We start from the raw sequence: 23,056 nt of genomic DNA, 5'->3' as shown, positions 1-23,056 counted from the left end.
CCTCAGGGTTGTCCCAGTGCACCAGCCCTGAGCACCCTGTCTCATGCATCGAACCTGGACTGATGATCTATTTCACACATGGTAATATACATGTTTCAATGCTATTCTCTTAAACCATCCCACCCTCACCTTCTCCCACAGAGTTCAAAAGTCTGTTCTTTATCTCTGTGTCTCTTTTGCTATCTTGAATATAGGGTCATCGTTACCATCTTTCTAAATTCCATATATATGCATTAATATACTGTATCAGTGTTTTTCTTTCTGACTTACTTCACTCTGTATAATAGGCTCCAGTTTCATTCACCTCTTTATAACTGATTAAATGCATTCTTTTTAATAGCTGGGTAATATTCCATTGTGTATATGTACCACAGCTTTCTTATCCATTCATCTGCCAATGGACATCTAGGTTGCTTCCATGTCCTAGCTATTGTAAACAGTGCTGTGATGAACACTGGGGTACATGTGTCTCTTTCAATTCTGGTTTTGTTGGTGTGTATGCCCAGCAGTGGGATTGCTGGGTTGTATGGCAGTTCGATTTCCAGTTTTTCAAGGAATCTCCACACTGTTCTCCACAGTGGCTGTACTAGTTTGCATTCCTACCAACAGTGTAAGAAGGTCCCCTTTTCTCTGCACCTTCTCCAGCATTTATTGTTTGTAGACCTTTTGATAGCAGTCATTCTGACCAGTGTGAGAAGGCACCTCATTGTGGTTTTGATCTGCATTTTTCTGATAATGAATGATGTTGAGTATCTTTTCATGTGTCTGTTAGCCATCTGTATGTCTTCTTTGGAGAAATGTCTGTTTATTTTGGCTCATTTTTTTATTGGGTCGTTTAATTTTCTGGTATTGAGCTGCATGAGCTACTTGTATATTTTTTAGATTAATTCTTTGTCAGTTGCTTTGTTTGCTACTATTTTCTCCCATTCTGAAGGCTGTCTTTTCACCTTGCTTATAGTTTCATTCGTTGTGCAAAAGCTTTTATGTTTGATTAGGTCCCATTTGTTTATTTTTGCTTTTACTTCCATTCCACTGAGAGGTGGGTCATAGATGATCCTGCTGTGATTTATGTCAGAGAGTGTTCTGCCTATTTTTTCCTCTAAGAGTTTTATAGTTTCTGGTCTTACATGTAGGCCTTTAATCCATTTTGAATTTATTTTTGTGTATGGTGTTAGAAAGTGTTCTAGTTTCATTCTTTTACAAGTGGTTGACCAGTTTTCCCAGCACCACTTGTTAAAAGAGGTTGTCTTTTCTCCATCGTATATTCTTGCCTCCTTTGTCGAAGAGAAGGTGTCCATAGGTGTGTGGATTTATCTCTGGGCTTTCTATTCTGTTCCATTGATCTATATTTCCATTTTTGTGCCAGTACCATACTGTTTTGATGACTGCAGCTTTGTAGTATAGTCTGAAGTCAGGCAGGTTGATTCCTCCAGTTCCATTCTTCTTTCTCAACATTGCTTTGGCTATTCGAGGTGGTTTTTTTTTTTTTTTTAATTTCCATGCAAATTGTGAAGTTATTTGTTCTAGTTCTCTGAAAAATACTGTTGGTAGCTTAATAGGGACTGCCTTGAATCTGTAGATTGCTTTGTATAGTGTATTCATTTTCACTATATTGATTCTTCCAATCCATGAGCATGGTATATTTGTCCATCTACTTGTGTCATCTTTGATTTCTTTCACCAGTGTTTTACAGTTTTCTATATATAGATCTTTTGTTTCTTTAGGTAGACTTATTCCTAAGTATTTTATCCTTTTCGTTGCAATGGTGAATGGAATTGCTTCCTTAATTTCTCTTCCCTTTTCTTAAACAGAGAATGCTCTGGCTATTTCAAAATTTTCCTTTTCCTCTCCTTCTGCCAGAAACATAAGACTTTTCTCCAGTATTCACTGTGAGAACCAGTTCAAGTTTCTGGAGGTAAAACTCATAAAAGTGTGAGGGCCTTCCTATGACTGTGTTCCCAAGGAGTTTTAAACTATGAGTTCACATTAAGCCTCCAGAAATTTGTCAATTACAGTTTAGGTTTTCCTACCGAGATGTTGGTCCCCAAAAGGTTTTAGTTTGTAGGTTACTACTCCAGTAGTTGTGATTCTCGGCATTCACCTCCAGTTTGGGGGGCAGGTGTTTGCTCTGTGACCTCATTTCTCTGATGGATGTGAGAGCTTTTTACTTGTTGCAAAGACTAAGTAGTGACTTCTAAGCTTCTCACATGTCAGACTAAAAACCATAATTTTTATCTTTCTATGTAATTGAATAAAAGTCCTTTGAATTGGCTTCTGATATACACAGATATATATATAGTGCATATATATGTTTGAACACATATGAATTATAAATGTTTTCTCCTATTTCAGACTCTATCATTTTATTTTTCTTAACAGAGCCTGAAAGAAAAAGTTTCTTTCAATAAATTTGATGAAGTACAACTTACATTGTTTTTCTATAAAATCTCATTCTTATTTGCCTTCTCTAAGAATTTTTTGCCTATCACAAAGTCAGAAAGACTGTCTCCTATGTTTTATTCTAAAAGCTTTAGGATTTTTGCTTTTTTATATTTAAATATTTGATTCATTTCAGTTAGTTTTTCTGTATGATGAGATATCAACGTGTTTTATGTACATTGATTTCTAGTTCATACATTACTTTTGTTGGAAAGATTTTCACCCATTGAACTGCCTCAATATACTGCAGAAAATCAATTAACCACGTAAACATTTTATATATGGATTCTCTGTATGGTTTCATTAAGGGATATAGTTATGCTTTGGCCAATACCATATTGTCTTATTATAACTTTATAAACAATTTTGAAATTTTCATAAAATATGCTCCATCTTTGTTCTTTTGCTTTGACTGTTTTAGCATCTGCATTTCCAAATACATTGTAGTATTAGCTTGTAAATTTCCACAGAAAGATGGTGGTGTTTGGATTGGGATTATGATACAGAGCTGACATCTTAACAACACTGTATCTCCCACTCCATGAAAGTGGGATACGTCTCCATTTCAATCTTTTATTTATCTGAGCAATGAAAGGTTTTACTTCACAGGTCTTGCATGTATTCTGTTAAATTTATCTCTATTTAATGTTTTTAAGACAATGTATATGGAACTGCATGTTTTAGTTCATTTTCCATTTGTTTATTGTTTTTACATAGAAATCTATGGAATTTGAGTTCATTTGCATTCATTAATTAGCTTTAGAAGCCTTTGGGAGTAGATTATTTAGGAATCTCTACTCATGTGGCCCAGTATAATTTGACTAAAGACAGCTTTAATCTTTCTTTTCGTTCATTGTGAGTTTCTTTGTCTTGCCTTACTGCAATGGCAGAAGCACGCACTGCAGTGTTGAATGGAAAGAGGAAGAATGAATCTTTTTGTCTTTCTCCATATATTAGGGAGAAACAATGAGTCTTTCACCAGAAAGTGTGATAATAGTTGCAAGTTTTTGAGAGATGTACTTCATTAGAGTGAGGAGGTTCTCTTCTATTGGTGGAGTGCTGAAAGAGTTTATAATGAATTGCTGCTAAATTTTCTCAAGTATTTTTTCTTCATCTATTCTGTGACTGTGGTAAATTACATTGAATGCCTTTCAATTATCTTGATGAATATTGCAAGTGCACTTAAAAAGAATGTCTAAATCTGGTTGTCTAATATATTGGCCTATGTTTAGATGCTTTAGTCATGTCTGACTCTTTGCAACCCTGTGGACTACAGCTTGCCAGGATCCTCTGTCCAAGGGATTCTCCAGGCAAGAATACTGGAGTGGAGTTGCCATTTCCTCCTCCTTTATTTATTGGCCTATAAATATCAATTATATTAAGGTGGTAGATAGTACTGTTCAGGTCTTATACATCCTTACTGACTTTTTATCTAGTTCTATAAATTACTGACAGATATGAAATAAACCTCCAAATATGATCATTTATTTGTCACTGCATCCCTTTAGTTCTATCAGTACTTGCTTCAGGATATCCAAAGATCTAATATATGTGTAAATTATGATATGTTTCTCATATATTTAAGCATACATATATATATGATCATATATACTTATTATTGTTATGTCTTCCTTACACACTTTTTATCTTTTTGAAGCATTTGTCAATGTTGATGTCACTGTCATTGTTCAGTCACTAAAGTTGTGTCCAACTCTTTGCAACCCCATGGACTGCAGCACACCAGGCTCCTCTGTCCTACACTATCTCCTGGAGTTTGCTCAGATTCATGTCCATTGAGTCAGTGATACTATCTAACCATCTCATCCTCCGCTGCCCCCTTCTCCTTTTGCCTTCAATCTTTCCCAGCATCGGGGTCTTTTCCAATGAGTCAGCTCTTCACATCAGTTGGCCAAAGGACTGGAGCTTCAGCTTCAGCATCAGTACTTCCAGGACTAAATATTCAGGGTTGATTTTTTTTTTTAGGATTTGCTGGTTTGACCTCCTTTCAGTTCAAGGGACTCTCAAGAGTCTTCTCCAGCACCACAATTCAAAAGCATCAGTTCTTCTGCACTCAGCCTATTTTATGGTTCAATTTTCAGATTCACACATGACTACTGGAAAACCATAGCCTTGACTATACAGACATTTGTCAGCAAAGTGATGCCTCTACTTTTTTAGTATGCTGTCTAGGCATTACACATATTTTTTATTTTTGTATTTTGCATTTAAAAACTAAATATATTTGGCTGTCTTATATTTACTGTTTTCCAGTTATATTATTTTCTGCTATCTTACTTTCTACCTTAGAAGGCATTTGGGCTTAAAATACAATCCTTACAGATAGCATGTAATTTGTTCTTCATTTTTATTTAGTCTGACAGTTTCTGCTTTTATTCAGATTTTGGCCTATTTACATTAATTATTAATATGTATGTCAGTTTGTCATTTTGCTGCTTATTTCTTATTTGTCTCATCTTGGTTTTGCTCCATGATTTGCTTTATTTTTTGTTCATGAACTATGATTAGTATTTTATTTTAATTCTTCTATTGGCTTTTTTATATGCCTTTGCATAATGTTAAAATATTTGCTCTAGGATTTACAGTAAGTATTTTTAAAATACTATAATCTATATAGAGTTAATATTGATTTCCTTCAGATAAATTATAGAAACCTTGAACCAGTTTATTTCAACTCTTTCATCTTTAGTGCTATCTTAGTTATTATACAGATGCACATACATAGAGATCCATACAGACACGTATATATTCACATACATGCAGATACATAAATGTGCATATATATACATAAATACATCCATACCCATATATAGTGTGTATATATGTACACAATATAGTATAAAAAGAACTCTTTTGTTATCTTTCTATCTATTGCTCTTCTATCATTCATCTTCACTTTGGTTTGCTCTTAATTCTATATTTATGTCTTCTACAAGTGATAGATTTCATTTTAAAATATTTTAATTGGGATAACCTGTCAACACAGAAATTTTTCTCCCTATAATAGCAAATAATATATTTTCTATTCCAGTGGTAACTGTCTCATCTTTAGATGTTCTTGACTGTTTTTGCTACTTGTTGTTAAAGGCATATTTATTCACCCCCTTATACACTCTTTGTGGTCACTAATTATAAGATTAGAGCTGATGCACAACATACTAAAGAATATAAAAGGGCAAAATTTGAAGACAAATATTAACTAACAGATGCTTGCTCTCCACTTCAAAAATGGCAAAATGAGAAAATTTAAAGGCTTCCATCTTCCCCAAAGAAGACTTTTTTCAAATATTCTTCCAAAAAATAAGGTATTCTTTACCTTCTTTTCCACCTCTCATTCACATGTATGGGAAATAAAATTTGAAAATAATTTCCACTAACCTTTGCAGTGCCACAATCACATTGTTCACCTGTTTCCAATATCCCATTGCCACACATCTTCCCCTGTTTGTAAACTGGCTCATCAGGAAGGATTTTATAAAGACACTCAATGCCAGAATATGCAGCAAAATATTTAAAGTCATCCAAGCTACAGGTGCTAAAATCCTTTACACCCCCAGATTGTCTAAAATATAAAAACATCAGTATGACAAAAATTATTGCGCTCTCTCTCTCTCTCTCTCTCTATGTATGTATATATATATATATATATATATATATATACATTTTTCCCAATATATGATGCTTTGAAGAGAGATTTAGAAAGCATATTCTCATGGAAAATAATAATCACATATAAAATAATATAAAAGCATTTTTTAAATGCTAAGATATTTAACACACTTTTAAAATGTCACCAAGAAAATTCTTGTAATAAAAAAAAAATCTTTGGCCATTCACCCTGTTTTAAAGAAGAACAATTATTTACCTCTCCAATGATCCTTATTAAATATTTAAACACAGAAACTGTGATATTCTTTATTTAATTCTAGTGTTAAACAACTGCAGTTAAAATTTTGGCCTCAGTATTGAACATAGTTTTATTTATTTAATATCATTTTTGTATTTTTTATTTAACTGCCAATATGAACATGTCTGTATTACCTTCAAGAGCATATTTTTTTAGCGCTCTTGCTCTCTGTAATTAAGCATTTTTCAAATAAGAATCTGTTGTTTAATTTATGCCATGGGCGGGACAGTGGGGATATGTCCTGACACAGTGAGAAAGTTGTTACAAGTAGTTTGCTAATATCTTCACATCCAACTAAAACACTAGAAAGAATATGGTTTAAAAGTAAAGACTATGCCCTAGACAAGTATTTGACAAATGTTTCTGTGAAAGGCCACATAGTTAATATTATAGACCTATGTGACACATGCTCTGTTGCAGCTACTCAACCTGCCTCTGCAGTGCAAAAGCAGCTGTAAACAACATGTGAAACAAGAAACCTAAAAAATTTATTTACAAAGCAGTCAGGCAGCAAAATTTGGCCTATGATTCGTTGTTGGTTAACCTCAGCCCTAAACTAGAATCTACTCTCCATCAATTCTTGAGCCTAAACTCAAGCCTTGACAAGATTTCCAGACAAAACAAGTTTGGAAGTTCAGCTCTGACATTTTAGTGGGATTTGGGAACACCTTGAGTTATCTATAGACTCACGAAAATGAGTCATAAAATCAAGTACATTAAAGTAGAGAATCCCCATAGACAGAGGAGCCTGGTGGGCGACAGTCCATGGGGTCACAAAGATCGGACACAACTGAGCGATTAAGTATAGCAAAGTTCACAAAAGAAATTTTCATGCAGATGGAAATGTGGCATAGCCTGATTAATATTGTGATTCAGGGATTTATACACTTATATTCACCAAAAGTCATAATTCTTATGCTATGTAACTGAAACTAACATGATGTGATAAATAATCAATATTTCAAATTTTAAAAATCTCAAAAAGTTTTCATAAGAATTGGAAATCCCACAAAAAAATGTTTAAGAAAATGCAGAGGACCTAGAATTCCCAAAACAATTCTGGAAAAGATGAAAAAACTTGGGGATTTAAACTACCTGATTTCAAAAATTGAATATAAAGCTACAGTAATAAAGATAGAAAGCTTTTCTATAAAGGTAAACGTACAGATTAATACAGATTAATGACATAAAACATGAGACATAATGACATGAAATAGAAAGTCCAATAAAAATTCACACATTAATGTAAATTGGTTTTTTACAGTCACCAAGGCAATTAAGTGGGGGAAAGGAAGGTCTTTTCAACAAGTGCTATTGGAATGACTGGAAATCCATAGAGCAAAAATTAAAATAAAGTTAAACACATACACAATAATCAACTCAAAATGTATTGCCAAACTGAATATAAGAGTTATAAAACCACAATGCATAAAGAAAAAATTGACTAACTGTATTTCACCAAAATTAAAAACGTTATCTTAAAAATGGTACCCTAAGGATAAAATACTCAAAAATCATATATCTGGAAAAGAACTAATAGCCAGAACATAGAAAATCTAAGTTATTTTTTTTTTCATGGACAGAGGTTTAAATAGGCTCTTCAAATAAGATATAAAGCACAAAGCTATAAAGCAGGAAAATATATTCAACATCATTAGCTTCCCCGAAAATTCAGATTAAAACCAATATGAGGTAACTTTACATCCACAAAATAATTCAGATTAAACAAACTGAGCATAGTAAGTCTTGGTAGTCATATGGCTCAACCAGGAGTGGCTACATGATTTGTAGGAACCAATGCAAAATGGAAGTGCGGGACCCCTTAAATGATATTAATTTAAAAAAAAAAAAAAAAACTTTTTCCTTTTTCCAGCAGTCTCTGTCAGTGAGGCATAGTTACTTATTTGCAACTTAATGTCTTTCTAAATTTAAAAAAAAAATTGTTCACATGGATTGCACTATCCATCCTTACATTGTATAATGCAAATATTAAAGCATTTGATTTCATGCAAATCACTGAAGTTACACAATTCACATGTCGTGCCCCAGTGGGTACCTTCAATCTAGCCAGCAGATAAAAACTGAAGTCAGACTCTGGAAGGTAGGAAGGAGGAAGAGAAATGTCCTGAGGCATAGAGAGGTGTGGGGATTTGGGACTATTTTGGTGTATGTTCCATCTGTACTTGAAAAGGATGTGTATCCTAAAGTTGGGTATAGTTCTCTATAACTATCAATTAATTCAGTTTGATTAATAGAAATATAAAGTTCCTAACCACCCCCCAAAAAAGTTTAAGTAGTGTGTATTTAATAAAGAAAATTGTCTTACAAAGCTTCTGGAGACATTGTGCAAACATCCCCTGAACAACGGCAGATCTCAGTATTATCATAACTCATTCCCACATTAAGGCCAAGCAGCTGCACGATACTGACAGCATATGACTCCAACGATAAACCCGCTAAATACTAAATATAAGGGAAATAAAAGAAAATTAGTTAGCTAAGGATCATATTCAGTTATAAAAAATTATGTACTTAATCAAAAATTAGTATATAAAATTCATTAATGCAGCCAAAATACTTATGCAGATACATATATAAGAGAGTTATATGAGTATTATTAAACATGGATGGATGAGTAACACAACCCTTTCATTTCAAGTGTTGACAATACCAGCTATCTTAGCAAATAAAATAGGGCTTAACCACCACTAGGCATTACTTCTTTGAATTACTTTAAACAAAATGCTATTGTAATATTTTAATAATCAATCCTACATTTTCCTTATAGTAAACAGCCTTTAAAATAGGTCCCAATGATATTTATGTCCCTATGTATTCCCATTCCAGTGAGTATAGGCTAGACTTCCTGACTTGATTCTAATTAATTTAATACAGCAGAAGTGACAGGTCTTCATTTCCAGTCATTCAGTCAGTCAATTCAGTCGCTCAGTCATGTCTGACTCTTTGTGACCCCACAGACTGTAGCACACCAAGTCTCCTTATCCATCACCAACTCCCGGAGCTTGCTCAAACTCATGCCCATCGAGTCGGTGATGCCATCCAACCATCTCATCCTCTGTCATCCCCTTCTCCTCCTGCCTTCAATCTTTCCCAGAATCAGGGTCTTTTCCAATGAGTCAGTTCTTCACATCAGGTGGCCAAAGTATTGGAGTTTCAGCTTCAACATCAGTCCTTCCAGTGAATTTTCAGGACTGATTTCCTTTAGGATGGACTGGTTTTATCTCCTTGCAGCCCAAGGGACTCACAAGACTCTTCTCCAACACCACAGTTCAAAAGCATCAATTCTTTGGCGCTCAGATTTCTTTGTCGTCCAACTCACATCCATACATGACTACTGGAAAAAACCATAGCTCTGACTAGACATACCTTTGTTGGCAAAGTAATGTCTCTACTTTTTAACATCCTGTCTGGGTTGGTCATAGCTTTTCTTCCAAGGAGCAAGCATCTTTTAATTTCATGGCTGCAGTCACCATCTGCAGTGATTTTGGAGCCCAAGGAAACAAAGTCTGTCACTGTTTCCATTGTTTCCCCATCTCTTTCCCCATGAAGTGATGGGACTGGAGGCCATGATCTTAGTTTTCTGAGTGTTGAGTTTTAAGCCAGCTTTTTCACTCTCCTCTTTCACTTTCATCAAGAGACTCTTAAGTTCTTCTTCACTTTCTGCCATAAGGGTGGTGTCATCTGCGTATCTGAGGTTATTGATATTTCTCCCAGCAATCTGGATTCCAGCTTGTGCTTCATCCAACCTGGCATTTTGCATGATGTACTCTACATATAAGTTAAATAATCAAGGTGACAATATACAGCCTTGATGTACTCCTTTCCTGATTTCGAACCAGTCTGTTGTTCCATGTCCAGTCCTAACTGTTGCTTCTTGACCTGCATACATATTTCTCAGGAGGCAGTTAAGGTGGTCTGGTATTCCCATCGCTTTCAGAATTTTCCAGTTTGTTGTGATCCACACAATCAAAGGCTTTGGCGTAGTCAATAAATCAGAAGTCATAAGTAGTCAACAAATCATTTCCAAGAAAAGTAATATAGAAAACCGACTTCTTGGATCCTATGTCTTTCTCTCTCATTCACCCTGGGGGAAGACAGCTACTATATCATGAAGCAGGCCTGTGGAGAGGCCCTCAGAAGTGAGCTGGGAAATATTTTCTGAGTTCTTCCAACAGCCACATGATAGCACTTAAAAGCAAATTCCCTCTGTGTTGAACCTTGAGAATATCACAAGTAGCATCTTAATTTCACCCACTAAACTGTTCCTAGATTCCTGATCCACAGAACTATGTTGTTTCCATGTGATACAGTTTGGTACAACCAGTTACATAGCAATAGGATAGATAACTAATGAGTTATCTATAGTGACAGATAACTAAAACATCCTCAGTAGGCATGGTTGTTTTCTTTCTGGTCATTCCCAATATCTGTATAGATGTTTACAGCAGCTTTATTCATAACTTCCAAGACTTGTAAGCATTCCTGATGTCCTTTAGTAAGTGAGTAGATAAACTGTGGTATGTTTCAGACAATGGAATATTATTCAGCCCTAAAAAGAAATGAGCTGCAAGGTCACGAAAAGACAAGGAAGAAATTTAAGTGCATACTACTAAATGAAAGAAGCCAACCTGCAAAGACTATATACTGTATGATTCCAACTATATGACATTCTTGGAGAAAGAAATAGAAGATCCTTGGTTGCAGGTGGGGAGGGGAGAAATTAACTGGCAGAGCACAGAGGATTTTTAAGGCAGTGAAAATACTGTGTATGATAGCATAATGATGGATACATGTCACTATTTGACCAAATCCATAGAATGTAGAACACCAGGATTGAACCCCAAGGCAAATATGAACTCTGGCTGACTTTAATGGGTCGGTGCATGTTTACCAATTGTGAGAAGTATACCACCCTGGTGAGTGATGCTGATACCACTGTGCATGTGCAGGTGAAAGGAATTCATGAACTTCCATCTCAATGGTGCCGTGAGCCTAAAACTGCTCTAAAAATAGTATTCTTAAAAAGTTATTGGGTTCTTGATGCACCAAGAGCAAGGTGGCATTGTGAGGGAATGGCAAGAACAGTTCAGAGGAGATGTACATGTCCATCCCAAACTCCCTAACTATCCCTTCTCCTCACCTTGCCCCCCAACTCTGTTACCATAAATTCATTCTCTAAGCCTGTCTTTTTCTGTTTCATAAATAAGTTCATTTGTATCATTTCTTTTTAGATTCTCCATATAAGGGATGCCATATGATATTTCTCCTTCTCTTATTTCACTCAGTATGACACTCTCTAGGTCCCCAGGTTTTTTGTTTTTATTTTTTGTTTGTTTGTTTCTTTGGCTCCCAGGTTTTGATCAAAAGCAGTTCTTAGGACAAAACAGAAACCCCTGACAGGAAACACTTTATTCTCTTCAAAGTTACAGACATCATTAATGGTAACCAAGGAAAAGAAAAATACTAACCATGGAACACACTTTATTTATCAGAAGACATAATGCTGATCTCTTGGAAAAGGCATTCAATAAAACTTTTATGTCTGCATCGGGTCCAGATCAGTGGTTTAATTGAGAGACATAACGCTTTCTTCAAACAATTCTTTTTCAAATTCTGGTCCATCAAACTGACCCCTAAATGGGTATCTACATGGCCCAAGCTCTTAATCTCTCTTAATTCAAGGATCCTTGTCTGACTCACACCACACAAACTTTAAAACATTTTTCCATTTCCCTTCCCTATATTTAAAGGGGGTTAGGTCTCATCTTCATGCATATGAAGACTCACTGGTAAGTCCCTTTAATTATGTCTCCTCTCCTGCTGGAAATTTTTTATCTTGCCCCAACCCATAAGGATTGGAGACCAGATCCAGATACATATTCTTCTGAGTTCTATTAACCACAGATTCCCTCATGGTCTAAGCAGTTGCTAATCTGAAATAAGATCCATTTGAGGCTAAACTTTCATTACCACAAAAACAAACAAATGAAAAACAAAAGCCCCTCAAGTGCAGCTATACAATGTTCTTGACTGTTCATCTCATTACTGTTGGTCTCAATATTTTCACTGGTTTACAATCTGGAGGCTCAAATCCTTCAAGTAAGCCATTTTTCCAACCAGACATGGCAAATGCTGAGGCCCACATACCTTCAAGTTTGGCTAATACAAACCTTACAAACCAAAGACTTCACCAGCTCGCCTCTCATCAACCAAACTAACAACTGAGGCAAAAGGCCCATACTGACTGGCCAAATTAGGGTGCCTGCCTTCAGCATGATTATGGAGCCCTAAACACAGGTATAAATATTTCAAATGGCAAAAAACCTGGCTTTCTCTTAAAACATACACCAAAATCAGGTCATATAATTTAAAACCTATTTATAACAGAACTCTTGCCATCATCTAATAGGACAAAACCTTAGACTGTTGAACACTTTTAGATCAAGCCACACGTAACTGGGGCTGTGCCAGCCAGGCTCTGCAGAGGTGCCAAGGTCACTTTTGCTTGCTGTGTATCCATAAGCCCCTTGAGTTAGCAGATCTTTATAAGTCAAAGTCACAGGCCCAGCATTGCCTTCATATGACACAAGGCCTTTAGCATCATTTTAATACCACAGAGCCACGAAAATAAAACGTGCGTTGACTCAAGTCAGTATCACCTTTAAAAGGATATCCTAGTTCTACACCCCCAAACAACATTGCACTCGTCCAGGATCTCACTGCTAGAGATGGTATCACCTCAAATGATATCTTTCCAGCCTAAGACCTGCCTGTTAGAGATGACTCTGCATCCTGCATGGAGACCACTTCTCCGCAGACACTAAAACCACCACCCCAGGCGTGCCCAGGGACTGCCGCTCCCAAGGTGCAAATGGCACACAGGTCATGTAATGGTTTTCTTACTTTGATATTAGGGACTCTATTGCATTTCCTGAGCTTGCTCTCTTTATAGCCCATGACAAACGTATACTTATCTGTTTTCTATCAAAGTATATATCCCTACACTCCATGTCTAAATGAAAATCTGTGCTATTCTAAAAACTGGTGGAGGTTATTGCTTTCCCTAGGAATCACCTGCCCTGTATCAGCGAACCCCCTTGACCCTAAAGAGAGGACCACTCACTCTCCAGTGCCTTCTCCTACTACTTTCTCTAGTTTTCTACCACTGTACAACCTCCCACCCTACATCCCTGACCATGACCACCACAACCACTGCTTCCCTTTGCATACATACAAAAACCATGAATCTTTATATGTACTTTACCAAACTAATCTACTGACACTCTCCGACAACATAAATTGCCTGACCGACTTGCCACTTTTACTCCCCAAATACACCAGGATATATCATTGTCCAAAAAAACACATATAATTTTTAATACCATTTATAACTGCACAAACACTGTTAGAGACTCTAGAAATTTCAGATATATTTCTTTTGCTAACATCATACAAATGCGAAATTTAGTTACAGGTTGGCCTACAAGAAATCCTTACACTTCTACTTGCGTTTCTCCTTTTAACTCTCATAAGAAAATGTTTTCTATGCTGTTTAGCAAAACTTATGCCCTAAGCTCTAAAAGTCTCTTCTTCTGTTATGCCAAAAGTTTGATAACATTTCAAAGCACAATAGGACTAACTTCATTAATATCACATTTTCTGTATTCTGATGCCTTCATATCTAGGGCCCTACCAACTTGGAGAACTGCCCCTCTTAAGAGTTCTCCAATTGCTTCACAAAGTAGACAACTCACCTACAAATGCACCGTTCATACACACACCAGTCAATCCAGAGCCCATATAACTTAGCATTCACTTTATCAGACTCACATACACCAGGCTGTTATCCACCTGCCAAGGTCACACCAGGGGCTAGGTACCAGACAACTAAGGACAGCCTCTATGCCTCATGGCCTGTTGAAACTAGCCAACTGGAGACCTGTTTAACCTCTCCTGTTTCTTCCCAATGAAACCATAAGAGGCTCTTGGCCACACTTCCCTCTGCCTCCTATGCTTCTTGATCAAACCTGGTGCTTCTTTATGTGGCCTCTGAATGCTGCAGCATATTTTTTGTTTCTAGGGAACTGTAAGTACGGTAAACTTCTGGATGACAGCCATTCTCATATCTGCATGTATTTCCATACCTAATGAAAACATATCCCAGGTAACCCTGAAAATTTTTCAAAGTAGATTACCTTGTTCTTTACTTAAGTTAGTTTAGTGTAGTTAATTCAAGCTACATTACAATAAAAGTACTTGTAAATTCATATATTATAAATTCTGTGGTGTCTGCTTAAATTTTTTAATGTAATTACTACTCGAGAAAGGAGAGAAAATGAAGTAATATAAAATGTGCAGTTAAAACCACAGAAGGCAAAAAAAGGAAAACGGAAGATTTTAAAAAGAAACAGGGAACAAGGATAATGAATAGAAAATAGACAAAAGTCAACATCCATTTATGATTTTTAAGAACTCTCAACAAAGTGGGTATGAAGGTAACATATAGCAATAAAGGCCACATCCAACAAGCCCACACCTAACATCACATTCACTGTTAAAAAGATGAAAAGTTTTTCCTCTAAGAACAAGAATAAGACAAATATACTCACTATCACTACTTTTATACAGCATAGTATGGAAGTCCTAGCCAGGGCAATGAGATAAGGAAAAAAAAGACATCCAAAATGGGAAAACAAGAAGTAAAACTGTCACTATTGCCAAATTACAAGATATTATACATAGAAAATCCTAAAACTACACATACACACACACACACACACACACACACACAAATTCTGTTAGAACTAATACATTAATTCAGTCGAGTTTCTAGACACAGTCAATATAAGAAAGTCTGTTGTGTTTCTAGGCATTAATAATACACAATCAATAAAAGAAATTAAGTAAACACTCCCATTTACAACTGTATTAAAAAGAACAAAATATAATCAAGGATATGAATTATACACTGAAAACTGTAAGACAATGAGGAAAGAAACTGAGAAAGACACAAATAAATGAAAAGACATTTCATGTTCATGGAATTAATATTGTTAAGAATTATTGTTAAGAATTAATATTGTTAAAATGTCCATTTTACCCAAGGTCATCTACAGGTTCAGTGCAACCTCTATCAAAATTCTAATGGCAATTTTCACCAAAATAAAACAATCCTAAAATTTGAATGACAGACAAATGACCCCATAGTTGAAGAAATCTTGAGAACAAAGAATAAAGCTGGAGGTATCATGTTTCCTGATTTCAAACTATATTACAAAGCTGTAGTAATCAAAACAGTATTAAATTCTGTAACTATTTGTGGTGATAGATATTAACTAGATTTTTGTGGTGATCATTTTGCAATATATACAAATAACAAATCACTATGTTTTACACTTGAAACTAATATAATATATGTCAATTAAGCCTGAATAAGACATTTAAACAATATGGTACTGGCACAAAAGCAGACACAAAGATCAACGGAATAAAGTATAGAGTCCCTTAGACTGCAAGGAGATCAAACCAGTCAATCTTAAAGGAAATCAATCCTGAATATTCATTGGAATGAATATTGGACTGATATATTGGAATGAATATTGGACTGATGCTGAAGCTGAAACTCCAGTACTCTGGCCACCTGATGTGAAGAGCCGACTCATTAGAAAAGACCTGATGCTGGGAAAGATTGAAGGCAGAAGGAGAAGGGGACGACAGAGGATGAGATGGTTGGATGGCATCACCAAGTCAATGGACATGAGTTTGAGCAAGCTCCAGGAGATGGTGAAGGACAGGGAAGCCTGGCATGCTGCAGTACATAAGGTCGCAAAGAATTGGACATGGCTGGGCAAATGACAACAAGCACTGCATCAAAAATAATAAAATACTTAGCAATAAACCCACCTAAAGAGACAAAAGACCTGTACTCAGAAAACTAAAACCGCTCAGAAAAGAAATCAAAGATGACATAAACAGATGAAAAGATATAACATGCTCTTGGATTGGAATACTCTATATTGTCAAATGATTATAATACCCAAGGCAGTCTACAGATTTGAAACAATTGTTATGAAATTACCAACAGCATTTTCCACAGGACTATAATAAAAAATTCTCAAGCTGGAATCAAGATTGCCGGGAGAAATATCAATAACCTCAGATATGCAGATGACACCACCCTGATGGCAGAAACTGAAGAGGAATTTAAAAGCCTCTTGATGAAAGTGAAAGAGGAGAGTGAAAAAGTTGGCTTAAAGCTCAACATTCAGAAAACTAAGATCATGGCATCTGGTCCATCACTTCATGGCAAATAGATGGGGAAACAGTGGAAGCAGTGTCAGACTTTATTTTTTTGGGCTCCAAAATCACAGCAGATGGTGACTGCAGCCATGAAATTAAAAGCCACTTACTCCTTGGAAGGAAAGTTATGACCAAACTAGATAGCATATTAAAAAGCAGAGACATTACTTTGCCAACAAAGGTCCGTCTAGTCAAGGCTATGGTTTTTCCAGTGGTCGTGTATGGATGTGAGAGCTGGACTATAAAGAAAGTTGAGTGCCGAAGAATTGATGCTTTTGAACTGCGGTGTTGGAGAAGACTCTTGAGAGTCCCTTGGACTGCAAGGAGATCCAACGTCCATCCTAAAGGAGATCAGTCCTGGGTGTTCATTGGAAGGACTGATGCTGAAGCTGAAAACTCCAATCCTTTGGCCACCTCATGCGAAGAGCTGACTCATTGGAGAAGACCCTGATGCTGGGAGGGATTGGGGGCAGTAGGAGAAGCGGACAACAGAGGATGAGATGGCTGGATGGCATCACCGACTTGATGGACATGAGTTTGAGTAAACTTCAGGAGTTGGTGATGGACAGGGAGGCCTGGCGTGCTGCAATTCATGGGGTCGCAAAGAGTTGGACACGACTGAGTGACTGAACTGAACTGATAATAAAAAATTATACAATTTCTATGGAAATACAAAGCACCCTGAATAGCCAAAGCAATCTTGAGAAAGAAAAAATGAAGTTGCAGGAATCAGGCTCCTTGACTTCATACTACAGAAAAAAAAAAAAAAAGCTATAGTTGTCAGAATAGTATGGCGCGGGCACAAAAACAGAAATATTGGCCTTTCCTCAGGCTTTGGGTGAAAGGGGACCAAGAGGAAAGACTGAGAATAAAAACAAATTCCTGGGAAATACCTGATTCTTCTTTAGCTATGGTAATAAATAAGCTCCAGAACTGGCTTTAGATTTATCTAATCAATCAATATGTCTTTTATAATTGTGGTAGCAAGTACCTGCCAGTACAGATTTTAAATCTGTCTGTTCTGTGGATGGCAGTTTGAATCACTGTACACACTACTAAAAGGCAACTAAATATCTAAGTGGGTCAGTATAAAAATTACAGTGTAGCCTTATTTTTCTGGAACACTGTAATTAGCTCCCTTTGCTGCTTTTTATATAGCTTGCTGTAAAAGGGATAAAACTCAGTAGAAAACAACAGATTATGAATATCTGATGACTGTTCCTTCCAGCAACAGCCTGCTTCCCCTAAACACATAACAAAGAATTGAATACAGTAATAAGTTACCCTGAAACAGAAAAATAATCAATGTCACTTTATTTTAAAAAGCACATGAATGTATATGAATTATTAATTTTGAAGAAAATGATTTTTTTGCTATTTTGCTATTATTTGATATTTCTTTTTATTGATGTTTCTGGTCATTAATTTTGAGGAAACTATGTTTAATAATTAATATTAAGATAGCATTGATTCTATAATAAATATTGATGCAAGCATACCACTGCTCAAAACAATTAAATGAACTTACAAAAGCCAAATGATTTTTGAAACAATAAATTATAATCTGTTCAGTTTATAAATATTCTTATTTTTAAAGAAATTATATACAGTTTAATTTTAATTATGATCCTAACTAGTAATAATAATACTATTAAAGGATGAACCAACTTAGCAATATATATACTCATGCCTTGAAATATTTAGGAAATTTTGGAACATGAGAATAATCAGAGCAAACTTGTTTGTAATTACGTACCAGAGCAACTCCTCCAGCAGCAATCTTACTACATATTTCTCCAGGAACTGTGACTCCTATAAAAGTAGGATTTTCCTTGAAGCTAAAAAATAACAATTTTCTTTATAATTACCTTTCAATAGCATTATTAATAATTTTCACAGCAGCAAACATTATTTAACAAATATGATATCCTAACTACCACGCTACACTGAATTTTACTATTTGAATATATTTTTCTCAAACTTTTAATGATAAGAATGTTTCAATACATATCTGTAAACACTCAATCTGATAAATATCCAGAATAATAAGAAGTATGAGGCATGATAATTTATGCAAAATGCCATTGACTAATGCTTATAATTTTATTCAGGTTCCCTCTACATTTATGACCCTAAAAATTCAATTTTCTGTGACCTCCTCATTTATCTTTTCACTAAACATAATATTAAGCATATTACTATTACTAAGCATAAATAGGTTTTCTCTGCCTTAGAATCTAGATATTCATGTGATTAGAAAATAAAATCACAAAAATTAATCAGAAGAGAGAAAAGAATGTAGAGATAACAGTAAAAGTTTATAAGACAAGAGAATTAAAAAAAAAAAATGTGTCGCTCATAATTAACCTCCTTTAGTTATTTCGATACTTTTATGTAACTATACTTTCTTCAGGTAATTTTATGTCAGTTGATACAAGTTTTTAAGTATTATCTCATATTAGCTACTTGAGGACAAAGATTTTAACCTGCATTTTTTCCTCATCCCATGGTGTCTACCAAATTTACAGAACTCAGTATACATTAAGTAAATGCTTATTTTTCATAATTAATATATAAAATCACTTGAGGTTATTTATTTATAGAAATATGAGATACTATACTCACGCAAATAAGTATGCAGTATGATGAGGTCGGGAGGCAAATTTATACTTCCAGTCTAAAAATTTATATAAAACATTATAAGGAGGTCCTTCAATAGAAATTTTATTTTTATCTGACCAAATCTCTATGGAAGATATTCTAACAGTAAGTTTTAACTGGATAAACATCTAAATGGAGAAAATAAATGAAAAATTTTATATAAATTTGAACATTGTATTAAATTTTTGTAAAGGTATATTTAAGACATTTAATTCAGTATTTTGAATGTGGAAACTCTTCAAAAGTATGGCAAAATATTACATACATCAATTCATATTACCTATATTTTTACAAAATAAAATTTTAAAATAGTTTTAAAAACTTACGGTGTTAACAAGGCCAATGATCTGAATAATCTTCTGTGTTACAGTGTTTATATCAGAGCCCATGTAATCAAACTGAAAAAGATACATTATCATTTAAAAATAATGGATACTATTAATATACCACACATGTACAATATGCTATTTATACTAAAGTAGCCAGAAGGTTACATTCCAACTGAAATCCATGAAATGCTTATTTATATTTATATAAGTAAATTAATAGTACCTTGCATATGCATGGATAATACTTTGAATAGATTATTAAATCTGTTATTTACATAATAGATAACTAAAAATATATAATAACATGATTTTTTTTTATTTTAATTGGAGGCTAATTACTTTACAATATTGTAGTGGTTTTTGCCTTACATTGACATGAATTAGCCATGGTTTTACATGTGTTCCCATGTAAATAATGTTTTAAAATAATATCTAATGCACTTAACTTGTGGCATTATTTACTGTTCATGAAAATTGAATCATAAAAGTTTTTGTGTTATTTCATAATGTACTTATTTCTAAAATAATACATATAATCATGAACTAAAAAATGTATGCATAAGAAGGGAAAATCTTTAACAAAAGGTTTACTACTAAATAACATGGACACTGTTAGGATACATCCTCTGACATCACCATGTAACTTGTATTTTTAATGCTTCTTTATTCCAATCAGCTCTATGTCTAACTGCTTAAAAATGCCAGGAAAACGTTAAAAAACAATGGTGATATCAGAAATGTGAACTTTGTTCACGATTTTTCACTGGAAATTCTCAAATAGTTCATCATTAAATGGTGTCCAGCTTAAGATGGATATTTTAGATTATGTTGAGAAACACTTATAAATATTCCCATTTGTAAAACTTATTGAAAATAAAGTTGAATTTCTATACAAAGCCTTTCGGAAGCATACCAAAATAATAATCATTTTTGTCTTCTGACGTATTGAGGCAATACACTTCATTATTACTTAATATTAAGCCATCATTATATTCCTCGAATAAAACATTACATTTTATTAATATACTAGCAAAGTTAATACAATATTTTGTTTAGAAGTTTGTAGTTTTCAGAAATATGGCCTTATGGGTCATGTGTGTATGCATGCATACTTTATCAGAATTGAGCAAATGAATGTTGCTTACTATATATTAAAGCACTACCTAAAATTAAGTTGCTTGTTGTTTCTACACTCTAGAATTATATTAGCTTATGAATTATATTTTCCTAAAACATTTTTTTAAAACTCTCCTCTAAAATTATCTATATTTAACACTGGCAATTGATCCATTCAAATTCTTATATTTTCATTTTCTTGAAATATAATTGACATATGCATGCATGTGTACTAAGTTGCTTCAGTCATGTCCGACTCTTTGTAACCCTATGGGCTGCAGCCCTCCAGCCTCCTCAGTCCATAGGATTCTCCAAGCAAGGAAACTGGAGTGGGTTGCCAGTGCCCTCCTCTAGATCTTCCCAACCGAGGGATCGAACCTGCGTCTCTGATGTCTCCTGTATTGGCAGGCGGGTTCTTTACCCTTAGCACCACCTGGGTTTGACTGTGTTAAGATGTACAATGAAAGTGAAGTGAAAGTGAAAATCACTCAGTCGTGTCCAACTCTGCAACTGACAGTCAGTTCCTAGGCTAGTTGATAAGAAGTCCGGGGTCCCTGAGGAGGAGATGGGGTCTGGAATTCTCAAGGAGGAGGAAAGGACAAACATCTTTTTTTCTCTACATTCCTTAGTCTTAGTTACATAAAACATTTTTTTCTTTAAGCCTGATGATTACACACCAAACAACTCAGTTTAAACTCTGTACTAAGGATTATATAACAACAGTATATTCAGCTTGAGGACAGTTTCTCCTTCCTGAAAACCTTCTGGCTAATCCTGTTATCTTAAAATGTAAATTAAGGGAGTGTGTCTAGTAAGATCTTTACAACCGTGAGACATCCTTCTGATTTATTGTAATAACTAATTTAAAAAGTATGTAACTCCCTTGGTAGCACTAGTGAGGGGGGCATACCTTCTGACGTCTGTGTCAGAAGCTTTCTCTGTCCCTTTTTCACTTTAATAAAACTCTGCTACGCAAAAGCTCTTGAGTGATAAAGCTTGGTCACTGGTCCCGAAGCTAAATCTTCTTTGGAGGTCACGAATCCGACATCGTTCACCATAAGCTATCAAAACCCCATGGACTATACGGTCCATGGAATTCTCCAGGCCAGAATACTGGAATGAGTAGTCTTTCCATTCTCCAGGGGATCTTCCCAATCCAGGGATCGAACCCATGTCTCCCACATTGCAGGTGGGTTCTTTACCAGCTGAGCCACAAGGGAAGCCCAAGAACACTGGAGCAGGTAGCCTATCCCTTCTCCAGCAGATCAACCCGACCCAGGAATTGAAAAGGGGTCTCCTACATTGCAGGCAGATTCATTACCATCTGAACTATCAGGATGTACAATACAAAGATTTAAATTCTTATCTCCGTTGGAGAATTTGTGAAATTTGCGTTTGTTTGTTTTAATCTCCCCCAAGGCCCCAGTTATACCATCTTAATCCTTTTTAATACCATAACATGTTTTGTCTTTTCGCTTAATTACACTTTCTGCCTATTCATCTTTTCAACAACTTCAAACAACTTTAAAACTTCAAATTGAAAGCTTCATTCAAATTTTTTCATTCTTATTTTTCTAATAGAAACTATTTAAGAATATGAATTTCCTCACTGTTTAGCTCTGATGCTATCCTCTGCGACAGGCATTATTCCTGTTTACCAATATTCAGTTCTCTTTTAACTCAAGTTGTTGTTCAGTCGCCCAGTCATGTCCACCTGTTTGCAACCTCATGGACACCAGGCTTACCTGTCCCTCAACATCTTCCAAAATTTGCTCAATTTCATGTTCATTTTGGCTAAGATCAAGTGTAGTATCTAATTCAAGAACGCTTCTTTTAAAGACAAGCACAACCAGCCGATTCACTTTGGCCAAGACAATGAGGGCAAAAGTGATGCATGTCACTTCTGAGAAGCATTTCCTTAATGTAGCTCACATCTCTCTAATCAGCACTTCTATGGGTTTGGCAATTGGAAAAGAAACAATCAATCTAGAAATGCCAAAATATCTAAGCACTCTCTAGTACTGAGCCAACACATGGAAAACTGCTGCCCTGGAGAGTCACCCAGAAGCATGGTTGACACGGATTGAATGAATGAAAATTAAACTATGGTTAGCCATTAAGATTTGGAGGATATTTTTTACCATAGCACAACTTAGCCTCTTTCAAGTAATACATATCTTCCAAATTTTTTAAATATTATTATGTGCTAAGTTGCTTCAGCCGTGTCCAACTCTGAGACCCCATGGACTGTAGTCCTCCAGGTTTG

At 35.2% G+C, this 23,056-nt stretch overlaps 1 protein-coding gene across 1 annotated transcript in view; it reads right to left on the bottom strand.

Moving 5' to 3' along the window:
* The window catches only part of LOC122432472 (disintegrin and metalloproteinase domain-containing protein 5-like), a 131,756-nt gene that overhangs the window by 79,489 nt on the left and 29,211 nt on the right, over window positions 1-23,056 (bottom strand). Inside the window, exons 8-12 of the mRNA XM_043454428.1 lie at window positions 19,672-19,743; window positions 19,310-19,473; window positions 18,441-18,522; window positions 8,691-8,827; window positions 5,836-6,019 (exon numbers count right to left, since the gene is read on the bottom strand). Coding sequence (XP_043310363.1) covers window positions 5,836-6,019; window positions 8,691-8,827; window positions 18,441-18,522; window positions 19,310-19,473; window positions 19,672-19,743 — 639 coding nt within the window. The remainder of the gene's footprint in view (window positions 1-5,835; window positions 6,020-8,690; window positions 8,828-18,440; window positions 18,523-19,309; window positions 19,474-19,671; window positions 19,744-23,056) is intronic.

The sequence above is a fragment of the Cervus canadensis genome, chromosome 31 (assembly GCF_019320065.1).
Source record: "Cervus canadensis isolate Bull #8, Minnesota chromosome 31, ASM1932006v1, whole genome shotgun sequence".
Classification (NCBI taxonomy): Eukaryota; Metazoa; Chordata; class Mammalia; order Artiodactyla; family Cervidae; genus Cervus; species Cervus canadensis.
This window is presented reverse-complemented; position numbering and strand designations above follow the sequence as displayed.